Raw genomic sequence first — 23,502 nt, forward strand, 5'->3', positions numbered from 1 at the left:
AATGATTGTATTTATGCATTTTCTCAAATCTATATTTGCATTTTAATAGAACTAGAATGTAGGCGCCGAATATTCACATTTGGTTCATTAAAACTTTACAATAGCGTATAAAGGAATACGACGATTGGGTGAAAGGAGTATTGAAATAAATTTCATTAATCAAATAGTAAGCTCAAAGACAATGTTCCATAGCCCGTGGGCCCACAGCGGATAATTTGCGTCAAAATGTCGGTTTGTTTGAAGAGCCAGTGGTGCCACAGAGGCTGTTTCAATGAGCGACGTGCAGTGGAATTAAAATGAAAATATTTTAAAGTGCCACATCGAAACAAAAATCCGTAATAATTTGCAATTTATTTGCTGGGAACGAAGCTTCTATACACGTGCAGAGTTGTAGTGGGATTCAGGACGGTAGTTATAAATTTTAAAAAATAATTAAAAACCATTTGGATGACAAGTCGCATTCAATTACTGCAAAATGTCCTAAAATGAATTCTTTTTCCATTGATTGTTGGCGATTGTTGTCAGGCCTCAGGTTGCACATGTGGTGAACAGCGCGACGAGTAAATTGAAATGTCCCGTTCACTGGACGTGATCACTCCCACGCTTCCACCGCATGGAGAAGAGTGCGTGACTGCTCCATTTGCTTTAAACACACATGTATTTTATTGATAAATAAAAATGCAGCATGGTTGCTTCCAACGCACGGCGAAGGAAGCCATATCTTAAACTGATTAGTACGAGAACCATTGAGGTTCACAGATTAAATTGTATCATGTGCGTGCGTAGGTCACATGAAAGTGAATACAGGGTATTTCCACTGCTGCTATAGAAAACATAGCAAAATAATATGTAACATTATGAATGATAATGAATTGTTGTGTGGTTCGGGCCCCCGTTCGAACCGAAGTGTAATTCCAGTATGTCGACGAACCCTGCCTACGCCGGATTCCCGTGGATGACCGAATAAAATAATACTATTCTGTGAAAAGAATATTTTGGTCATGAATGTGCAAATCGAGTGAGATTAGAATTACAATTTACATCGACAGACGAAATCGAAAAAAATATTTGTTTTTAAAACACCAGTGGTCTTGATAGTTCTAAACACCGCACTCCGTATCGAATAGATTTCTATCTGGCACGACAACACTTAGTCCGTTTCGGAGCATAAATCTCAAATTGGTCTAGCAGGTAATCACTCAAATCGCTCTGATTTGGTTCGAATTGGTAACGGTCATAAATAAACTGGTGAGGTGTGGACGTTCAAAAAGGCACGGCTCATAAATTAATTCCATCAATGTCAAAATGAAATTGATATTTTCACATCCATAGAACTGAAGGTGATCTTATCGCTAATTAATGTGTGCGTCCATGCCCGAAGAGTAGGTGCTCATAATAGGGATTGCAATCGATACCTAGCAGGGGATGACACATATTAAAGGTTATAAATTTAAACGAACTATATTTCTTTGTGAAGGCATTACGAAATCAGGGCGATTATACGCTAAGCATACAGACGTACATATGTCTGTACATAGGTACAAATTGATTGGATATTTCCTGCGAGTTTATCTGCAATAAGCACATGCCCCAAGTACTCCACTGAAACACCTCAACGCATATATGTCTTGACAACTCATTCTGGAAAAGTGATGAATTCATAACCGACAATGTCAATCAATTGCTCTTCTGTCAAAGGACAAATGATTTTTAAAATCACTCCACCTAAGCCCTGCGGTCCAAAAGTCAAGCCACTTGCAAGCAGAGTGGAGAAAAATATTCATAAAACACGGAAAGCGGAAACAGACACTTTAAATGCTTGCGATATTGTCAATCAAAAATCAATCGAAGTCATGAATCATGCCAAACGGAGGAGACGGTAATGGTTATGCTGATGTCTCCAGAGCACCTCTGAGTCACTCGATTGACTGATAGACGGATGGGTGAATGCAGTGGCACCGAGTAAAAAATACAGCGACGGGAAAGGATGAAATGAAATCAGTCAATGCAAGGATGCGTGTTGAAGGATGGCCGGGATAGCAGGAGTGGTCGGAGCTGGATATGCGACAATTGGAGGAGGCGAAGCATTTAACATTGGCATCTCGGCTATGAAATGGAACCCAATGGAATGTCATTCCTCCCTCCCGAGTCGACGTCATCAGTCAATGTCAGCTTGATAGTTTTGACATTTTTATGAGCAAATGATAAGTCTCACTCTGATGGCTGCCTGTCTGCGATGGCCAGTGTTTGACACTTGCCAGCCACAAAATATTTGCGAGCACTCATCCGCACAGCCCGGAATTTCGTACGAGCCACTTGAGTTCTTTCGTGGGTGCCTGTATTTATGACCGGGGCTTCATATTATCGCACACGATGTGTATATTTTTAAATTTAGCACTGACAGAGTTCACAAGCGTGTGGTCCTCCTTTCGTCGTCAAATCGGGAACTGCAATCAATCAATGTGATTTTATAGCCACCACCCCAACACTCGCAATCATTTGTGGTATTCTGAATCATTTACGGGCTTAACGATTCACTCTGGCAAAAAATCTATAAGCCCGATACTAAGAGTAGCAAGTGATGCCTTACGGGGCCAAGGGTCTGAAAAGGTTTTGGTTTAGGAATTCCGTGCTGGTTTCTCTTATTTGGAAACCATGAACTAGTACAGTTTGCATTAAATTAAATTGCAGCTATTCAATCTTAACTATTCATACCGATTTCGAGAAAGATTTCAAGAAAACTATGTCATGGAATGAGGGAAGCTATTCATACCCTATAGATTACATACGATCGATCGCATAATTCTGCGTACATCCCAAAAATAATTAAATGTAAACTTTAATCACAACTGGTTTTTAACCCATTTCGTAACTTAACTTTAATTTAATGTCTTCGTTAATTAAATCGTCTTTCAGATTTTTCAACAAATAAATAGACTGTTTTTAAAAAATACTTTGGGTATAGAATATAAATAGAATAAAAACTTTCTTATGTATCCTCCGCACTTATTATACTCCAAACCTCCAAAATGACATCATTCCGCTTTCTTTAAGTTAAAGTGTGTTTTTAAATTTTTCTTTCAAGAAGATCTCACAAATGCTTGATATGATTGAGATCAGGACTCAGGATTTTTAAATTTATACAGCAGCCATCGTTCTCGATTCAATGCAGTGTGCTTTGGGTCATTCTCTTGCTGAAGCCAATATATGTACATTTTCTATCCCCAATTTTTCAGCACTTGTTTTTATACCCATTATGTAAGTATGTAATGGGCAGAAGGAAGCGTTTACGACTATGTAAAGTATATACAGCTGTGTTAATAAAAGTATCAGTGCTTTGGACCTGAGAGTTTAAGATAAAAAATTCTTATGAATTACAGTTTTAATGGGAAATTTTTTTTTTTATAATATCTTTAGGTATTTCATTTCAAACAATTCAACAAATGTTTCACTTTTATTTGTTCAATAGTTTCGATAATATAGATTAAAGCAACATAAAAGGCAGAAATTCTGGTGTTCAATGAAATAGCAGTGCTATGAAAAAACCGTAACAAAATTCAAATTGACCTAGAACTAACATAGTTTTCCTTTTGAATACGTTAATTAGGGCCTAATACTTGGTTGGATAGCCTTTGTTAGCCAGCACAGCCTTACACCCACGCGGCATTGTTTAATGTCCCCCCACAGATTTTCAATAGGGCTTAAATCGGAAGATTGTGCTGCCCACGGCATTGCATCTATTCTATTTTGGGTGAACCTATTCTTAACCGATTTGCTTCTGCGTTTCGGATCATTATCCTGTTGGAATGTCCATTTTAAGGGCATATTATATTCAGAATATGACAGTAAGACATCAATAAGTATATTTACATCTGCGTTTTGGTCTGTAATACCATAAATCATATGTTATGGACTCATACCATTGTAAAAAAAACAAGCCCATACCAGGATTTTAGGTTCACCGTGATTGAAACTCTTCACTGGGTGTTTTGGGTGGTACTCGGTGTTTGGAGGTCGTCAGATATACTGTAGTGAACCAGTTCCACCAAATATCACTATTATTGACCTATCAGTCTAAAGGATATTACACCATTTGGAGACTGGCCAGTTTAGGTAGGTTTTAGCGAAGTTTCACATTGCCTTAATATGCCTTGGGCTAAGTACGGGAACCTTTCTGGGACTACTCGCAATTAAATTTCGATTAGGTAGTTATCACCGAATAGTAACGTCACTCAGCTCAGACTTTATCTCCCTAGGGGATGCAAAAGGATAGACTTTGGTACCACGGTTTTCGGCTTCCATTCATATTTAATGGCATTGGATACCATTTTGGCAGAATATTCAGGGGTTTTTTGAATGTCCTTGTATGTTTTTCCTTCCTTTCTTAGCTTAAAAATTAACATTATTTTCTCCTGGGAGCAGTGCTGTCCTCTACCCACTAAAATAATTTTTTTTAAATTATTGCCCCTTTAAATACGCGAATTAACTTAACCAAACTCACTTTTTTTTAGAAAATATTTATAATTTCGGGACTTTACGTTGGTCAAAACCAGACACTGCTATTCTTATGAACAGTCTAAAACTTGTGATTTTGCTCAATGTAATGTAAAATGTAAATAAAAAAAGGATAACATGAAAAACTAGCCGTGTAGTGCGTAATAAGTGTACGTGTAAAAAAGAGTCGAGTCCGAAAAGGGACTTGGAAGAATACCTTTGTATTACTCAGTTTCCTTCGCACTGCTATTTTTCTGAACACAGCTACATATATTTTTAATCAAGATCAATAGCCGAGTCGATTTGGCCATGTCCGTCAGTCCGTATAAATGTCGAGATCTCAGGAACTATTAAAACGAGAAGTTCGAGATTCAGCATAAAGATTGTAGAAACAAAGACGCAGCGCAAGATCGTTGACCCATGTTGCCACGCCCACTCTAGCGCCCAGAAACGGCATAAAAATGCCACGCCCAAACTTTTGAAAAATGTGTTTATATTTTTTCACGTTTTTATTAGTCACTTATTAATATTGAACAATATTTCGATTTCCGAATCGGTCATTTTATTTCCCAATATCTATCGATATCCCAGAAAAATGATGCACTTTCGCGTTCGTATACACACTAGCTGAGTAACTAGTATCTCACAGTCGGGGAACTCGGTATATCCGAGCATTATCTCTTGTTTTTAAAATATCTCTTTAGCGGGGTATTAAATAATAAAGAAAATTCAATTTGTTTTAAATTAATAGAAAGCACTGTTCATACATCTACCTTAGGTCACGCCTTCGTTCATGCATTTTCCACAATTGATTTCCTGATATTATCTATATACATTTTTAAACCAAAAAAGACAATAAATTATAATTTGGAAAAGCAAACCGGTACATTTTCAGACCAATAATAACGGTATGGAATTGTCAAAAATGTGTACGTTTTGCTTAATGTGAATTGTTTTTCCATTCCGAAAGTTTATTTTGCCTTCTAATACTCACTTCCGTTTCCGCTGCACAAGACCAAAGTGTGTTTCCGCTACCCTATTACCACTCCATTCGCCATTTGAAACTTTTTTCGTACTCATCGAACGAATTATAACAAAACCAATTTTCCATGACAAAAAGACAACAGGAAAAAACCAAATTACAAATCAGACAATTAAATACTCATACTCAATACTCGCAAAATGTTTGACATTTATTAATTAAAAATAGGATAAACTGTATATTAATTTTATTCAAATTGTCATCGGCAATAAAAGACAGCTTATTTCAATTTATTTCTTTGTTCCATTTCGATTTGTCATCTACATATTGTATGCAATACAGTGGCATAGATTAAAACAATACAAACATTACAAGAAACTGCATTTAGTACTCAAGAATGGTTACATGGTAGTGTATAGAGTAGTAGTATTTGGTTAGGGTTAATAAGGCTAATGTTTCAAAATGTGTTTTTAACTAAATCTATTAGTACCGCAAGCCCGTGTGTAATAACTCTTTTATGTTTCCTTTCGCCGATCAAAGAAATACATTTCTTCAAAAGCGTTGCAGCAAGAATAAGTAAAATTACCAGTTCCACAAAAATAGCCAATCTGAGCTGCAAATGACTTATATGTTGTATCGGCATAAAAATGTTTTTAACAAAGTCACTGCAACCTTGGGTGATAAGGTCGGGATGGTAGCAGTGGGTTGGAACCCCTTGTAGATAATCCATATAAGAACGGGGACCCTCCAGTCCACAGCATAAAACCTGTGAAAAGCAAAACCCTTGAAAGGGCAAATGAGCAAAGGCATAACACATACCGCATTTTCAATCGAAGGCCAATCTGTCTCGTTAAAATTGGAGTATGCCAGCCATTTAAGGTTTAAGCTATCCATGAATGTACTATAGCTCCTGTTCATGGCTTCTAGTTGTTTTGAAATTGTGAAGTAAGTCCAATGAAGGACGAGTATCTGCAGCGGTATAAGCTAATTTACAATTATCAACCTCACGTTTTTTTTTTGGTAAAGTCCTTACCCCGAGAACAAGCCAATCATCACGCAAATTGGCTAAGTATAGGCTGACCAAATTCAGGCAAATGGTAATGGAAACGGTACTTGTTAGAAAATTAAAACAGTTAAGCACATTAATGGTTATTTCAGCGCTTTTAAGTCGCAGAGTAAAGGGTATAATTACTCGAAATAACACAGCCAATACAAGCTAAGTGTAGAAAAGTTGTCAGTAAAAACTTGAAGACGGGCTGCTGATTAAATACTTACCCCAAATAAAATAGCAGTTAGCTTTTTTATCATGCCCTCTACCATTTTGAGAATTATTTTAATATACGTAGCTCAATTTTATTCTACGCAAATTGACAAAATATTCGAAGCTGGAAATAATGGCCTACCACATAAATTCAAATTTTTGTTTTCCCAATTATGTATGTATACGAAATCACGCAGGTTTTTCTATTTGTGTTTCAATTCCTTTTTTCTGGCAAAATTTCATTGTTGATTTATGGGATTTGCTATTTTTGACAGTTGTTTTTGCTACAACGAATGAGAGTGTGTGCGATAACTGTTTGTAGGTATAAACATGATTTTATAATCGGCTTTCTATATTAATTTTAATTTTATTTTCGGCATTTTATTATAATTACTCTTGATATATGTAAATGGTCATCGTTAGCAAAATTATCATTCCGTATATGGCTGTATTGTTGCTGCACTTGATGTCCACATGGATGTCCCTCAACTCGTTAGGAAATTTACTACGCACTTTTTGTTGTGGGTTTTCAGTTCGCCAATGGGCCATGCGAAAAAATATTTCTGTGGCTTTAAATATTTTAATTGTCGCTGTTGGCTCTGTTCTGTTATTTCATAATCGTATGCTCTTTGTTGTAAGTCAAAAAGGGTGTAGTTCGAAATGCACAATAAAAATTGTAATATTTTGGCAAAATATTTATAATTATTAATGCTAATTTCAACAAATCCAATGCATTTCTGGCATTCTATTTGGACGATGGCTAAATACTTTGGTGTTTTGTATCTGTTTGTGATATTTTAATTTTACTGTCGCATTTGATCATAAATTAAGCGATTAACAAATAAGGGGCACCGTGGGTTATGGGTGCTCTTTTGAATTCCCTCGATGTGGCAATGGATGGAAGGGGCCAGTAAAACTATATTGCTTTTGATAAATGCCGATGGTTAGGACTCAGAGTGCGCCGCATTGAGCGGTTTAGTACTTAGTACTCAAGTGATATTAGAATTCCTGGTAGATTAAAAAAAATAACAAAATAATTGAAATATGAAAATGTGTCAGAAATGTTTCATTTAATCATATCCAATCGCGTTTGCCATTCAAATAAATCTCAAAATATATAAAAACAAATTTTTTACATTACAGTGAAGTTTTTGATAAGCCATGTTCGATACAACTAAATACTTTCCGCGTTCAGTTGATTCCGAGCATCCGTCCCAGTCGGAGCACAATGAGTCCTTGTCACTGGATCATGTCGTCACCTACGATATGGTCCATAACCCGGAGGGAAGATCACCTGATCACAGTGTCATCGAAATGACATCGGAAGCTGACCGGCATATAGGACACGATGTCACTTCATCTCCCCAATTGATGATTATATTTGAAGAAGGCGACATCAACAGTGCACTGCACTTTATTATTGAGTCGGTTCATAATCCCTTTGCCTCGAATGCGGTGGCCATGGTTCTGGTTGAAGAGAAAATTCGCGGGGAGATCGTCGAGCGAATCCTGTCTAAGCTACATCCTCTTAGTAAGTTTGTGGCCGAACATCCTAGCTATCTGGCAGCACTGGAGAAATGCCACACCTCCAACTTTAACATAATAAGGGCCTGCATTTCGGAGGTTGCCCCACCAATGGCTTCACCCATTTTTGTGTGTGACTGTACGCACGATAAGCTGGGAAGTTACCCAACTGGAGTAGTAACATTTCACACATTCCGCAATAACCAGGAGGCCATTGCCATAAGTCAGTGCGAATCGTTGGCCTTCGCATCCGTCTCCATTTGGAACGAAACGCTAACTGGATGCTACGATCTCGTGGCGGCCCTCAGCTCGTCCTATTTTTTTCTAAACTGCGCCAACGTTGACTTGTCGCCAATTTTAAAGCCACACAAGGCCCAGAAAAATTACGTGGTAGTTGAAAACGGCTTTCACTTCGAAACCCTACGTATCTATGACAATTTCAAAGCCATTGTATTTCCCATTGGCGGACAAATATTGCCAGACATCGAGGATCACAAGGAGGAGCACGCAGCTATCTTCTTTTTGGAAGCTTAGTATTGGAATGACTTCCACGACTTCCCCTTTCATCCGATTTCGCAAAAGTGCTTGGCAGATTCAAAATTTAAAGTTATTTTGGGTGTTTTTATGGTTATTAACGTTCATGATGCGTGCCAATATACAATGTAAGTGCAGCTGTCAGCGGTAATAACAATATTTCTTTTCTTCCGGATATTGACTTTTTGGGCGTCTTAATGAACGCAGGTTTTTTGTATATAGGTTGCGAATTAATTCGACACAGCGTGACTAACTGTGTATTCGATTTTTTTAAATTTTATTGGGACATTGAGAAATGGTAAAATGTTGGTCTGTTATCTTTTCGCTTAAATATTGTTTTGTTTATTCGTGCCGAACACTGTAAGAATGTTTTCTAGCTCTGCAGCCGATACTTATATTCAACTTGGCAATCTGATACTGGGCATGACCGAATAAATTTACGATCGCACAGCATTCCGGAGTCACCACAAGCATCTGCCCCATAAAATCATTTTCTTTATGGGAGTATGATGAGCGTATGAGTGACGCCAAGTCGTCGCTTTTGGGCACTTAAGGTCTGAATCCAAAAATAAAGCCCGCTCGTCAGTGTAATTATCAGTTTTGTGTGTTTTTCTGCCTTGGAATTTATTCCCCATAAATCTCCCGCATGTATCTGGCCCAATAAGGGGGAAAGGCTTATCAGGTGCAGTCACACCCTCCTCTGGGCAGCTCATCCTTCCCAGGGCGTTGGGAAATTCATTATAAAATGCGGTTTGAATTATTTGTCAAAATGTCTGGTCCAGGACGCAGTGACATTGATGTTGACATTGACAGACAGACTGGGTCGAATGTCCCCGACAGACCAAGCCCAACTCACTCGCCCGATGTGACAAAATAAATGAAATTGTTAATGGCCAGTGAGTCACCGAGTTTATCGAGTTGGTAGCGTCATTATTGTCAGCTGCATCAGGACCTGTCCGACGGCCAATAAAGTCTTTTAAAATAGACATTTTATTGGTGAATCCATCCAGTGAAAACCCGAAATGGTCGATTGTCGCCATACAATTCAGCGAATCTAACATACCCTAATATTCCCAGAGCATCAGGTGACAAATTTAACATCAACATATTTAACATATACATATTTAATAGCCTAAAGGGGCAACAAATCAAGTTTGAGACTTATACAAAGAAAAATGTAGCTGGTAGGTGAAATGCATATGTTGCCTTTATTAAAGCCCAAGCTTTGATCCATATTCAGTGATCGTTGGAGCTTCCCATTAAGACATTTGAAGACCCATCTAGTACACCCATATTCAATGCAAGTCACTGCCTTCCGAGTCTCGAGTTAACTGTCAGTTTCAATCGTGTCTGCAGAACTTGTCACTCATTCAATAGTTTTGAAAATTGCGAATGTCACTTACAACCCAACAACAAGAGCCACTGCCTTGCACTTACAGCTCCCTCTTTTCTCAGGCACATGTGTCTGTGAGTGAGCATCCTTGCCAAGGATGCGGACTGAGACAATGTTGCCGGAGACGGAGAAGGATACTGCCACGAAGACAAAGTCGAGTCAGAAGGATGACGCGGCAGCAGACGCTGTGAATTAAAACAAGGCCAGAGAATAAAATAATAAAAGAACACGAAGACAAAGCATAAGAAAACTTGAATGTTCCCATACCGTTCCAGCCTCTCGTGTTTGTGTGAGGTTGACCCATAATAGAGAAGGGTTTTGGGGCCACTACACGGAAGAAAATATATGAGCCCTGAAGTCTAGTTTCTTTTTAATATGCTCATCTATACATACACATGCAAATGTATGTGTAAGTCTGAGATTTTAGTAGCGAAATATAGAAAATATCTAAAATACATTATAAAACCCTAGTATTTCCATCTATTTGTGTGTTAAAAAGGCTATAGTGAAGTATTTAGTTAAATTAAGACTACCTGGGCTATTAGATATCCGTTGCATAGCGACTCATTCTTTGAGTCAGTATTAATATAGAATTTATTTATTATAATTTTTATTGTAATTTTATTTTATTTAGAAGGATCAATCTTATATAATATTACTTTTTTCGCTTTTAATTCTAATTAAGTTAGTTAATTAAGCAAATTTTCATTTATTATTTAATTTGTTGTAATTAAGCAACAATAAGTCTTTGTGTTCTTAAGTCTAATTTAGTTAGTTACTTAGTTGGATAGTATTTTTTTTTTAATTTATTAATGCTTAATTAATTTTTAGCAGTGCGCTTGCGAGTGCAGTCCCTCCTTCCCTCACCCTTCCACGTTGCACTGAAAACGGGACAAACATGCACGCATCAAAATCAGACTTGTAATCCAAGTGCAAGTTCCGAATCCAAAAATCCATCCATCGCTTGCAGAACATCCTTCACCGAGGCTCCTCGCTCCCCTGCCCTCGTCCTGCCAGGATAGCAAGCAAGTAAGCAGGAAAGCAAGAAAGCAAGCAGGAAAGCAAGAAACCAAGCTGGCATCCAGCAAGCTCGCAAGTCGGGAGGCGGGAGGAGTTGGAAATTCGCTCGCCTGGTGTCACGTAGAATAGACATACAGACATGCAAGTGACAGACAGATGGAGAGACACTGTGACACGACACATTGACTGACAGCTGCAGGGATGCCAGTGGGCGTGGGCGTGGGCGTGGGCGGTTGCGTTGCCAATGGGGCGTGGCAGGTCTAAGAGGCTGCCACTGGGGTTGCAAGGATTTTGTGCAAGAAGTGGCGTGTGCAAACAAAACCGAAAGACAAAAGCATTGATGGACATGCACGGGGCTGCAGGAGAGCAGAATGAATTCCATCTTCCATCGCCGGTCAATGGAACAGTTTCCTTAGTCAGCATCTCCGTGGGGCATTTAATTTCAAAAGGATTGTTCGACGACTGCAAGTTAAAGAGGGGAAATGTTCAGGGATCTGAGAACATACTCGCTATCAATTCCTTTAAGGTCTTTTACGTTTTCCTCGTATCGTGATAGTAAGAAAAAAGTCCCCGAAATTTGTTAGATTTCCGATCCCGACATTTGCGAATCAATTTTTGAGGGCTTTAATTATTTCAATATTAGAATACAGAAGACCTTAACAATGCATTATTGAAATACCCATAAAATTAAAGCGAAAATGTGAATATTGTAAATTGTTGTATTGATGTAAAGCTATCATAGATATCATTGTGCACAAACGTATTGGCGTTTCATCTAATAAACGATTTTTAATTTAACCTTGACATCCATATGTATATTCGTCTAACGGCATCTTGTCTAGAATGACAAACATAATTTTTAAAACGTTTTATTAGATTTTATCCAAATGACCCATCCCCGGAACTTCTAGCTCCCGTCAACAGAAAAAAAGTACGGCTTTTATTGAGAGCTCAAGTGACGAAACCTTAGACGAAGGCAAATCATGAGACCACAGAAAGGAAAGGGGCGCAGGGAAGTGCCCTAAGGACGCTTTATGCAAAAAGTATTTTTAATTTCATTTTTTCACGTTTAATTTTTGCTTTTGCATTTTTTGACCAAGCTGAAAATCATAAACCGGAGCAGGGCAAGGACGCGAACGCGGATGCAGATGAGAACGGGCAGTGAAAAATAAATAAGAGTAATTAAATTTCGTAACAAACATGACGAGATAATGGACCGGAGCCATTAGCAGAACGTCGAGACAGGGCTGACGGTCAGTCAGGACCCCGAAAGATGACGAAAGCAAAGTCCTTTCCTCCCCAAGGACGGAGCCAACGGTGTGATGGAGCAGCTGGCGCCTGGAGTCATAGCGCCTCCCACTCCCCGGCCCGGTCGTCATATATCACGGATCCAAGCAGCAGAAGCTCCTGGTAATGTCCTGTGCATTTTTCAAACAAACGTACGTCACGACAATACTCTTTTCCTGCTCACGGATACCATTCTCACTGGCAAATATCTCTTGATTTTTCCTCAGCCCGGTGGCCTTGTCGTCCGAAAGTTGAAAACAGTATCGCATCATTTTTGATGGCCATTTGCGGGAGCGGAGGGTTCCAGAAACGGAACGTGAGAGTGACAAGAAGCGTCTGCCGGCTGCAAGAAGCCGTGATGAGTGTCTGGACATCAATAAAAAATATCCCCTGCCATCAATAGTCCGAAAAGACGAAACATTCTGAGGCGAAGGGTGGTAGGGCTTGTGCGATTCTCACAATCAGTTCGATTATAGATACCGTTTTTTGGTTGAATTCATTATTCATTTTAAAGTTTCTTGCGAGTTACTTGGTGGCTGTGTCGGACTTCTAAAGCAGTTTACTGAATAATAGAATACAGAGGTTGTTATATTACTATTAAATATATAGGAATGTATACCGGAAATGATACGTGGAAGGCAGTTTAACAGTACATCGAAATTCACATAACATATTGTGTCACCAACTAATATGTTGAATGAGTTGAAGGAGGAGTTCAATCTGATGCTTTCTGTCCTTTCCTCTATAGCCTTTGATTATTTCCCTTAACGAAGCATCAAACGGTGAAATGCTGAGCAACTTTTTGCCATAAACATTGTTCGAAAAAGGAATACAACTATAAAGGCCATCAGCTGTTCTGAGTTGTCCAGGGAGAAAATGGGCAGATATACGGACAACTTTCCAACGCAAGATGACAGCTCATTCGTCAAATCAAACAAAGAAAAATGTGAACTCTTCATCAGCTTTTTGGGTCGAGGCAGCCTCCTGCACAACGTCCTTTGTCTATTCTCTGCCATCGCCCTTTGGCCGTTGGGCAAGTTTGATGTTGACGTTTCAATATTGATGCAATGTGCTCCATGACCGAGTTTGTCCCCCGCCGTTCGATCGCTATATATGTATAACATATTTCATCGGCCATGTCCGTTGCCAATTCTTTGACTGACATGAAAAATAACAAAGCAACAAAAAGGATATCGTCGGACTCGAGTAAACAACGCGATGCGATGTCCAGCTTGATGACGATGACGCTAGCATCGCTGCGCTTCCTTGCAACGAACGGAAGCTTCATAATCCATCGTCGAGCGCCTTGGCATGTCCTTGGATATTCCCGTACCATTGGCGAAGCCAATCTTCTGCAGCTGTCGTCCTCCAAAATAGATGGATGGATGTGTGTGGGGGCCGGGTCTCAAAGAGGCGCAGCCTGAACTGTATTCAAGCTCAATAACGTCCGACTTTGATGAAGTGGTCGAAGGATCCCATCGCGATGGTTTGCCACCTCAGACGTTTGAATCTAAAAAGAGTACAGATAGAGACAAATTCTGAAGGGTTTTCAAGCGGGAGAGAATATCATTCACAGATGTTATGGTTGACAAGCGCTAGACGCCGTATTTATTTATATAGGTCCTAAAAAGTTAAGCTGCGTATTTTAATATTCGTGACTGCTTATACTATTCGCAAATTATTTTTTATTGAAGGAATATTTTACTACTAGTTATTGGACTGCACGGCAAAAGCGGACTTTATGATCAGTAAACTTTGATCGGCTAACTTGGCCCTTTAGATCTATATGCATATTATTATCTTTTAATTAGAAAGAAGCAAATTGCGATACTTATCATCATCAGAGTCTCCATAGCTATTGTTCTTTTTGATCGGAGGTTCTGCATTTGAAATCTTGGGTCATCCTTAGTTGATCATTTTTATACCAGTTACTCGTAGAGTTACTAGATTCCTTGAAAAGGATGTAACAGGTAGAAGGAAGCGTTTCCGACCATATAAAGTCAATATATTCTTGATCAGGATCGATAGCCGGGTCGATCTGGCCACGTCCGTATGAACGTTTCCGATCTCAGGAACTATTGAAGGTTGAGAATTAGAATATAGATTCTAAAGACAAAGACGCAGTGCATTTTTTTTTACCCACGTTGCCACGCCCGCTCTAACGACCACAAACGGCACACAACTTTTGAAAAATATTTTAAAATTTTTCCATAGTTTTATTAGTTTTGTAAATTTTAATCGATTAAAAAAAAAAACATTTTAAATTACAACGCCCACACTTTTAAAAAATGTTTCTTACCAATTTCTGTCGGCATATCAAAAACCCTTTGGCCACGCCCAGTTTTTAAATTTTTTTCCCCCCAATATCTATTGACATCAAAAAAAATTATGTTATTTCGTATTTGCATTCCCACTAGCTGAGTAATGGGTATCTGATAGTCGGGGAACTCGACTATAGCATACTCTCTTGTCTTATTTTATAACACTGATACGTAAATAAATGTTACTGTCGCCATCGTTTCGCTATTTACAGCTCAGTCTTCAAGCCATCCGACTATATACAAAAAGTGCACAGCCGAAAATGAAATGTATTCCCATCTTTAACGGCATGGCTCTCACCCATCCATTCTGTGGAGCCCGTTTCTTGCCCTGACCATTGCTATCGAATCCGAGCCCAACCAGGCCGCACAGGCCATTCCAACGCCAACGCCATTCATCGAAGCGAGGCCAAGCCATCAGGCCATCACTTGGCTCGTTTGCTCATCGTCAAGACAAATGGAAAATAAATAAATTACTTTGGCCCAGGCTTGTCGGAGCTTGGCCTCTTTGCAATTCCAAAACGTCCCTGGATATTCTGGTCGGGCGGCAAACAGTTGGTCGTTGTCCAGTCTGATAGTCCGGGCCAGGAAGGGATCGGGGGAGGAAGAACCTGCTCCGAGCTGCATGTTGCACGTGTGGTTGTTGCTGATGCAAGAACGCCTTCTGTGCTAAACTTTTAAAACGTCAATCAATTGTCCAAACTTGTCGGAGTTGTCTGACATGTTTTAAATTAACTGACGAAGACGAACCAATGCAAGCGATTTATGGGTCCATACTCAAGATGGCGGTGGCCGGAGTTGAAACACATGACCCGGTATTGGTAACCACTCGCGATTACTACATTCATGTTTAATATATTTATTTTTATATATAAGAGCGATAAAAACCTGAAACTAACTTTGTTTTTTCTTTGTATATTATTCACACACAAAAAATATGTACAAATTTCGACTACGTTTAACTTTAACCCGAGTATTATATTTGTAATCCTATTGTTGTATTGTATTTGGCATTGTCCTTCAAAACAATTCGAGTATAAATTATAATAAAATAATAATTACTGTCAAACAATAGAAAATTAATTGCGAAACAATCAACGTTTCATTAAAACAAAATGGATTTGACATAATTCAAATGCAGTCCTGCATTTCAGATTTAAGTGGGGCCCGCCGCTGCTGATCTGATGTTTCTGTGGGTCCGGAGTATTATGGGCTAACGAATTTTCCCTGTTGTTGGCCAACCAGTTCCGCACCACACCCTCTTGGGACACCGCAGTAACGCTGAATCATTCATTTGTAAAATATTTAATTAATTTTTGCCAATTATGGTGGACAGCGTGAAAAATACCGGGGGTGGGTCTCTTTTGGTCATGTGATATATTAATGCTGGTGTAATGATGCCCTCAGTCGAAGTTGTCGCTCATTTAATGACCAGCCGAAACACTAATACTGAAACACACATCTTAAATGGTCAGTTTCATAGGCTTTATAGCCTTGTTGTACTTAACGTATTTTATGAAAATGCTCACATAGCTTTAAGTTGAATTGCAATTGACAAATTATTTATTTGTAGCACATGGGAAATGGGACAGCTCAAAAAAAATTTAAGATATATGGGCGTGGGAGTTTTGTGTACCTTAAGGGTCTTAGAGTAGGCGTGGCCAAAATTTTGTAAATCATTTCCCAAAAGTGTGGGCGTTGCACTTTTGGGCGGTTTGTGTGCGTGGCAACAAGCCTTGCGATGCGTATATGTCTTTGGAATCTGCATGTCTAATTTTTAGCTTTCATAGTTCCTGAGACCTCGACGTTCATACGGACCGTCATACGGACATGGCCAGGTCGACTTATCTAATGATCCTGCCCAAGTATATGTATACTTTATATAATCCCAATCAATAAGGAAAATGTATATTTGACCTTAATTGCCTACTTTATGTATATAGAGCAATCCCTTGATGGAAGGAACTTAATTATTTGGTATTCTAAAAACATAGATTTCTTAATTGGTCCAAAAAAGGGCGGTCGATGAAAATAAATGGCTGCTCTGCGTTCTTGAAGATAACGACCTATGGGGATCTGGCAAGTATCTTGAGTCCAAGTCAAGCGTAAAACCTGTGACCCACAATTAAATGCATTTGTATGCCTGTCATTGTCATCAGCTGACAGATAGGACGAGAGGAAAATGTCCAATATTTATTTTATATTTCAAAAACGAGACTTAAAGGCTTTTATCGGCCAGTACGTGCATGCCTGCTCACTTGAGAGCTGGGCTTTAGAATAAAATAAAATATTTTTTGCGTACATAACCACAAGGAAATTACAAAAAGCTTTTGCTAGTTTGGACTTTGCTCATTTCATAACAGCCTTCACCGGCCAGTGATGAACCCATAAAGTACTGGGTTGGGAAAAAAGGAGTTCTGTAGGTAGCGTTCCCGACACGAATATCTATTTCTATATAGTCCGGTCTATCAAGCAATTTGTCGTTTGACTCCTCTGTCGCCTCCGCCTGATTCCTCTGTCACTTGTCCAAGATGCATCCGCCAACAAAGTTTATTGGCAGTTGTTGCTTAAACCTAAAAATACTTTCTGACATATAAACGTGTTCGGTTAGACAGAGTTGCACAGCAGTGTGTTTGTGAGTTTCTGTCACAGAGTCGCTTGCCGTTTGTCATCTTAACATTCTAAAACTGAACATTGCTGGCTGCCATGCCGATTGTCACTCAACCAGGCTGTTTTTTGGAAAATGTTCTTTTGTCCAAGAGTCTCTGGCAAGGCTTAAGTTGCAGGACACTGTCATTGTATTGGAAAGGACTGCGGCTCATTTATTGTGATTAACTTTGGTTTGCTAGGCATAAATAATTTATATCAAATATTGAAAATCGAAATAAAGTGGAATATCATTATATATATTAATTTTTTTTACATTTAACGCCATAGCTCTATTCAAAGCCGTTTCGTCTGTTTGTTAAGCTCAGCATGTGAGACGCTCAAATAAAAATACCAATTTATTAATCTCATTTAGGCTTTGTCACAGTTTGCAAAAAGTCCAAAGTCCCCAAACCCAACACATAACTACCCAAAGGTCCCACCCCTGTCCGAGTGCTTACCAACATATTTTTGGCAAAATTTGCTGCTGTCCACTTGCCTTGGCCCGGTTCGACAGCTTTCAGCCAGCATGACATATCAAAAGTATAAAATATTTTAAAAGAAATGTTTTTCTAGGGTACAACAAAAACGAAAATGGATGCAGGGGAGAAAAAAGTTTTCAATTACAACATTATAAAGATCGACAAGCTGTCTGTGGCAAATATGGCAAGAACCTGAGGAGAGCGACAGGGACATATACAGTATTCCACACCCACTCAAAGTTGAGTTACCTTTTACCAGCTGGCTCTCCAGAAATTATTATTTATATTCACTGTGAACGAAATTCCTGTTCGACACATGTCTCCAAGGATTAAGCACGAGTGACCGCAAAATCATCAACAAGGAGTTGAGGCAAATTGCAGACACTTTTTGCTCATGCTGGGCGCCAAGAATTTGCATTGGGAAAAGCTAGACTCCAACTAGAAAGCGAGAGGAGGTCCCACCTCCAGCGACAGGAAGAAAATTATAAAATCAACCGTCATATAGAAAAAGTCAAATACTTTTCCGTTGTTATGTCAAAAAAAAAAGAGAAGCAAAGCCAACCGGGGGGAGAAAGAAGTATGTCCAAGCTGTCAAAAGCCACTATAAACTTGTGACGTGTCAAGCGTCGCAATACTTCCCAATGGTCCGAGTCTCGCTCCCCAGTGTTTTAGAGTGCATGTGAAACTTTTGAATTTATTTCTTCTCTGCTGCTTCCTTCAGACCAGTAAGTATGTAATTTTTAATAACGGTAAACGGCAACTCATGAATGACAGCTGAGCGAACACCGAGCTGACCCCCAAAAAGGGATTGAGGTGGGGATTTTGGGGAGGCAACTGCCCTCCAGAGTACATAACTGTCAACTTAAGTGAAAAATGTCGCACAGACGGAAGCTTCCTAGGTCCTAGACATGTATTTGGTGGGAAGCCCAGCGACTCCACCCACTGATCCTTCGGGGCTGGCGGTTAAGTTTTAAACTTCTCACGTGGAAATCTGCCTGCCAAATTACCCATTCGTAAAATCAGTAGAGAATGTTGCCAATCTTGGACGAATTCGCTATCATACCCGAACACCAGTTTGGATTCAGAAGGGGCCACGGAACCCTTGATCAATGTCACAGGATTATAAATGAAATTTTTTCAGTATCTGAGAGCAAAATATACTGCACTGCATCATTTCTTGACGTTCAACAAGCGTTTGATCGAGGGTGGCATGATGGCTTATTATATAAAATCAAAAAGTGCTTTTTTGTGCTATTTTGTATTATTAAAGTCATACTTAACCACGAGACACTTTTATGTGCAACAAAAAATGAATACTCTCCCTTGCATTTTATAAAAGCTGGAGTCCCACAAGGAAGCGTCTTAGGACCTGTCTAATACACCCTGTACACGGCCGATATGCCGGTAACAAAGACCTGCACTGTGGCAACATACGCGGATGATACAGCTATATTAGCTACCAGCTCATCTAAAGAGGAAGCCTCACAACTCCTGCAAGCAGAGCTACGCCTTATTGAAAGCTGGTTCCTTCTTTGGAAAATTAAAATCAACGCCCTGAAATCTGCGCAAATAACATTTGCATTAAGAAGAGGTGACTGCCCACAAAGTAATTGCATAAAGTACCTTGGCTTGCACCTCGATCGTGGACTAATGTGGAAAAACCACATAAAAGCAACTAAATTGAAAAACTCTGGAAAATAAAGTCTGTTTATGCAAAGCTATACTAAAGCCCGTGTGAACTTATGGCATACAGCTCTATGGTACTGCCAGCAACTCAAATATTGAGATTAATACAAATTCTTAATGCTCCATTTTATATTTCAAATGAAAGTATCCATAAAGACTTAGGAATCCCTTATGTTAAAGAAAAAAACAAAATAACAAAAATAGCATAGTAAAAAATATATTGACAGACTAAGAACATATGAAAATAACTTAGCCTTAAGTTTGGCAAATAATAATAACAACGTCAGAAGACTTAAAAGATTTCATGTGCTAGATCTCCCTGACAGGTATTAAGTAGTAGGGATTAATGGATAACTACTACCTCTGTTAATTTAAGATTAATTATAAAATTTAAATAGAAAATGTATGTTTTTAATTATAACATGCATAAATGGGTATTAATGGTCATAATAATACGACTTAAAATAAACTTTGAAGAGCGGAACAATTATTTAATAATAATATACAGTATATCATTTATTCATAGTTTTTTTTTTTATCATAATATATTCTTATTTGGTATTACCATCTTAATAGTAATTCAGCCTTCGATCACACGTTCTTAGGTTTTTGACCCACAAATCTGTTAAGGGCCCAGGAGCTGACGTCGAGTCTCTTGCCCACACCTTTACTAGTTTCACAATCCTCTCTGGTCAGTGTCCTTACTTAAGTCCTGGAGGTGCCCACATCAACTTGACCGGTTGTTGCTGGCCATGCCAGTGCTCCTGTTGACGTTTTTGCCGTTCTTATTGTTGCTGTAGCCCCACTTATCACGCCCAGTGACACTTTATAATTTCTTTACTTTTAGTGATGTCACTATTTATTTCATTTTTCCATCAAAACTTTTAAGTTTTACAATAAATTTTCAGAGAAAACATAAATAGGCAACGCACACATTTCCCCTTGCTGCACTTTTATAAATAAAAATATGAATATGAATATATGAATATATATGAATATATATGAATATATATATATATAATATATGAATATATATATATATACATATATCTCTGCCGTGCAGTTGGACTCGGATGGAGATGAAGATCCATTTGTAAGTGATGTCCATGTCACTGTCAGAGCTTCATCGTTCTCTTGGCTTCTTTCTCACTGTTTTTCCTTTGCTTGCTATAACACTTTTTTGTGCTATATCCCCAACTTCATTCCCTTGATATACCTTAACCACATCTGAATAATTTCATCTTATCATTTAAAAAGGGTTTAAATTTAGGGATGAACTATCAATTGAAAAAAATGATATAATATTTGGGATATTCAGTCAAGATAAAACAAAGAAAAACGCATTATTTACGCATTATCGAATTTACTCGATACTCATTAATCAGCTGATGAAAATGCCAAGAAAAATGGGAAATCAAAATGATTCAAGGGAGAAAGCTAAAGTCAAGTTTCTTGACTTTTTAGGAACCCTTACTTTAGTGGGGTTGCGAAAAAAAAGTTTCAAACAAATTAATAGAAATTAAAAAAAAATTGTAAAATTAAAAAAAATCAAAACCATTTTCTAATATGTGGGTGTGGTATTTTTGTTCTTTTTGTGGGCGTTACAAATACAAATATCAAAATATCTTTCAAAAGTTTGGTTTGTGGGTATTAGAGTGGGTGTGGCAAGAAGTGTTTTGGCAAATGGAAAAAAATTACAAGAAAAAAACGGTAGGAAATTAAAACAATTTTTCAAAGTGTAGCTGCAATGCTATGCTCCCATAAACCGTATATGGGAATTAGTCTAGGAACTCAACTACAGCGTTCTCTCTTGCTATGCCCGTGGAGTATGAGCATATAATATTAGTGTTAAAGATTGTTGAAATTACGTTATAATTTAAATAAGCTTTATATGTTTTGATCTGGCAACGCTCAATTATAGCTTAAGAAGTCATTGTGAAATTCCTATTACTCAGTTTCAATTAAACCGTCAACTACGCCACTACTACGTTCCTGTGTTTATTTGCTCGGTCGGTCTAGAAGCACATAACGGTTGTCCTGATCGTACGGTAAATCACTAACAAAGATATTAAAGCGGGATTTTGGTTACTTAAACAGTGCCCACCATTATGGCCGAGACGGCATAACGAGTTGAAAAATGATTCCCTTAGCAGACAAGCCGGCAAGTGTATTTGACTTTTATGCTTTTTGCAGGACTTCCCCGAGGGAGGATTCACAGGCGTTGAAACGAGTCCGCCTTGCCACACAAATCGCCGTAGGATTTTCCAAACATCAGTTCACAGTTTCAAACAACACAGAAAAGAAGATACGCGGTGGGAAGTGTTTCGAGTGCTAAGTGCGATGGACACAACAGCTGCTCTCCTCGAAACTCGGAATAGTCTTCATCATCAACTTTAGCGGCATCAGCTTCGGAACAGAGTCATTCCCTTTGGCCATGTCATCATCAGAGCCATCGTAAATTGTTTACTGGATGGCCTCAGAAAACTTGCTTCAAACAAAGTCATGTGGACACCGGGCAATGGGCGGTGGCCAAGAGTTTGAGGTGAACCTTCGTCCATAATGTGAGTTCTTTGAAAGTTCTACAAATACACACGCCAGCCAGTACGCACACCTTAAGCTCCTTTTAAAGTTATGCTTTTGTTACCCGGTAGTATATATATTTCGTATATATTTTCTTGATTAGGATCACCATCCGAATCGATAGTCAGTCAGATTCATCATACAGATTCCAGATTTGGCCAACAATTCGTTTCGTCGTTCTTTGATGACACATTGAGTCTTATCCCGAAGTCATTTCAGTCGAACCGCCACACAAGAGAGCTATTTAATTAAATACATATGGGCTCCTATAATTTCATCAGCCGTTTAAAAGAACAAATACATGGAAAATTTCTTGCAATTTATATTTACTAAGTGCAAAGCGATAGCACAAAGATGCGGCGGCATGTAATCAGTAGAAATAAACACTTGCGCCTCTAAATAGATAAAAATATCTTCACTTCAATAAACATGAAAATCATCGGGCGGGCTGAAAACGAGCGCGAAATGTGTTGAAAATTGCACAAGCAATGCGATCATAAAGCATTCGCCATTAATGACACCAGCCCGACAGATACATCCCATTGTCAATAACTTTGCGCAGCGCAGATTGCCAGCTCGTCGTCCCGCCCTCCCCCTATTGCCCACCCGCATTACAAAATCAAATTCAAATTTCCCAAACGAGCAACCGCAGAATGCAAAATGCAGCCGATGACGATGTCGATGCAACTGGCCCAAGGGGAAGTGGAAAGGATTGGCGGCGCACACTGCTCTGACATTTAGAAATGTGGTAAGCAAACGTTCACTCCGCCTTTTTGGGGAATTCCACAACGAAGTTTGCTATCGAGTCCCATTTGAAAATCAACTAAACCGATCTCAAACGCTTAATGCCAATCCAGTGAAAAACACCGGGCATACAGAACTTGACAGTTCACTTCAAGAAATAAAGAAAGTTTGAAGTTTGGTTTTTAGGCGGAGAGTTTTTATACCATTACTGATCATTTTATAATGTCGTAATAAATGGAAGAAAGCCACTTCCGCGATGCAATTTCCTGTTGCGCACTTTAAATTATTTAAAATATATGATGAAACAGCTTAATAAATGGGCACATTACATCCTAACTAAAGGCAAAATGGTAATTGATTTAAAATTAAGCATCTTAGAAGTGCTTTAATTTTGTTAAGTTTTGTATGGAATAAACTCATGTAGGAAATCCAGATATTTTGTACTGTTACTATACTTATGCTTTGGTGATTCATAAATGACGTGCAAGCGGATCTGGTTTTTCTATGTTGTAGGCCGGCTCCATCAAAACATTTCCCTGGACCTGCACCAC

General features: G+C 38.7%; 2 protein-coding genes and 1 long non-coding RNA gene across 5 annotated transcripts, besides 5 other annotated features; 2 read left to right on the plus strand and 1 right to left on the minus strand.

The window, feature by feature from the left end:
• The first annotated feature begins 3,264 nt into the window (after positions 1–3,264).
• Positions 3,265–5,188: a mobile genetic element.
• Positions 3,305–4,764: a mobile genetic element.
• A 574-nt stretch (positions 5,189–5,762) lies between the features above and the next one.
• CG31600 (uncharacterized protein) lies at positions 5,763–6,852 on the minus strand. 2 transcript variants are annotated; one of them, NM_001299199.1, is made up of 4 exons: positions 6,752–6,852; positions 6,510–6,692; positions 6,296–6,445; positions 5,763–6,242 (listed from the first exon to the last, which is right to left on the minus strand). In NM_001299199.1, exons 1-4 carry the CDS (start codon positions 6,794–6,796, stop codon positions 5,934–5,936), a joined length of 687 nt encoding a protein of 228 aa, NP_001286128.1. In that variant the 5' UTR covers positions 6,797–6,852; the 3' UTR covers positions 5,763–5,933. The 2 variants fall into 2 exon arrangements, with proteins under 2 accessions (NP_001286128.1, NP_724367.1); NM_165401.2 differs by having other exon boundaries at positions 6,296–6,460.
• A 941-nt stretch (positions 6,853–7,793) lies between these two features.
• Positions 7,794–11,818, plus strand: CG11634 (uncharacterized protein). 2 transcript variants are annotated; one of them, NM_001299200.1, is made up of 2 exons: positions 7,794–8,923; positions 11,023–11,818. In NM_001299200.1, the coding sequence occupies exon 1, from the start codon at positions 7,899–7,901 to the stop codon at positions 8,793–8,795; it is 897 nt and encodes a 298-aa protein (NP_001286129.1). In that variant the 5' UTR covers positions 7,794–7,898; the 3' UTR covers positions 8,796–8,923; positions 11,023–11,818. The 2 variants fall into 2 exon arrangements, with proteins under 2 accessions (NP_001286129.1, NP_610128.2); NM_136284.4 differs by lacking the exon at positions 11,023–11,818 and having other exon boundaries at positions 7,794–8,944.
• Positions 11,819–14,434: 2,616 nt separating this feature from the next.
• Positions 14,435–14,964: a mobile genetic element.
• A 1,526-nt stretch (positions 14,965–16,490) lies between these two features.
• Positions 16,491–16,701: a mobile genetic element.
• Positions 16,702–18,935: 2,234 nt separating this feature from the next.
• Positions 18,936–20,020: a mobile genetic element.
• A 537-nt stretch (positions 20,021–20,557) lies between these two features.
• On the plus strand, positions 20,558–23,192 carry lncRNA:CR45334 (long non-coding RNA:CR45334). The gene is made up of 3 exons (NR_144658.1): positions 20,558–20,720; positions 21,821–22,188; positions 22,311–23,192. It is a non-coding gene; the product is annotated as a long non-coding RNA:CR45334 (long non-coding RNA).
• Positions 23,193–23,502: the final 310 nt, after the last annotated feature.

This window comes from Drosophila melanogaster, chromosome 2L, assembly GCF_000001215.4.
Source record: "Drosophila melanogaster chromosome 2L".
Classification (NCBI taxonomy): Eukaryota; Metazoa; Arthropoda; class Insecta; order Diptera; family Drosophilidae; genus Drosophila; species Drosophila melanogaster.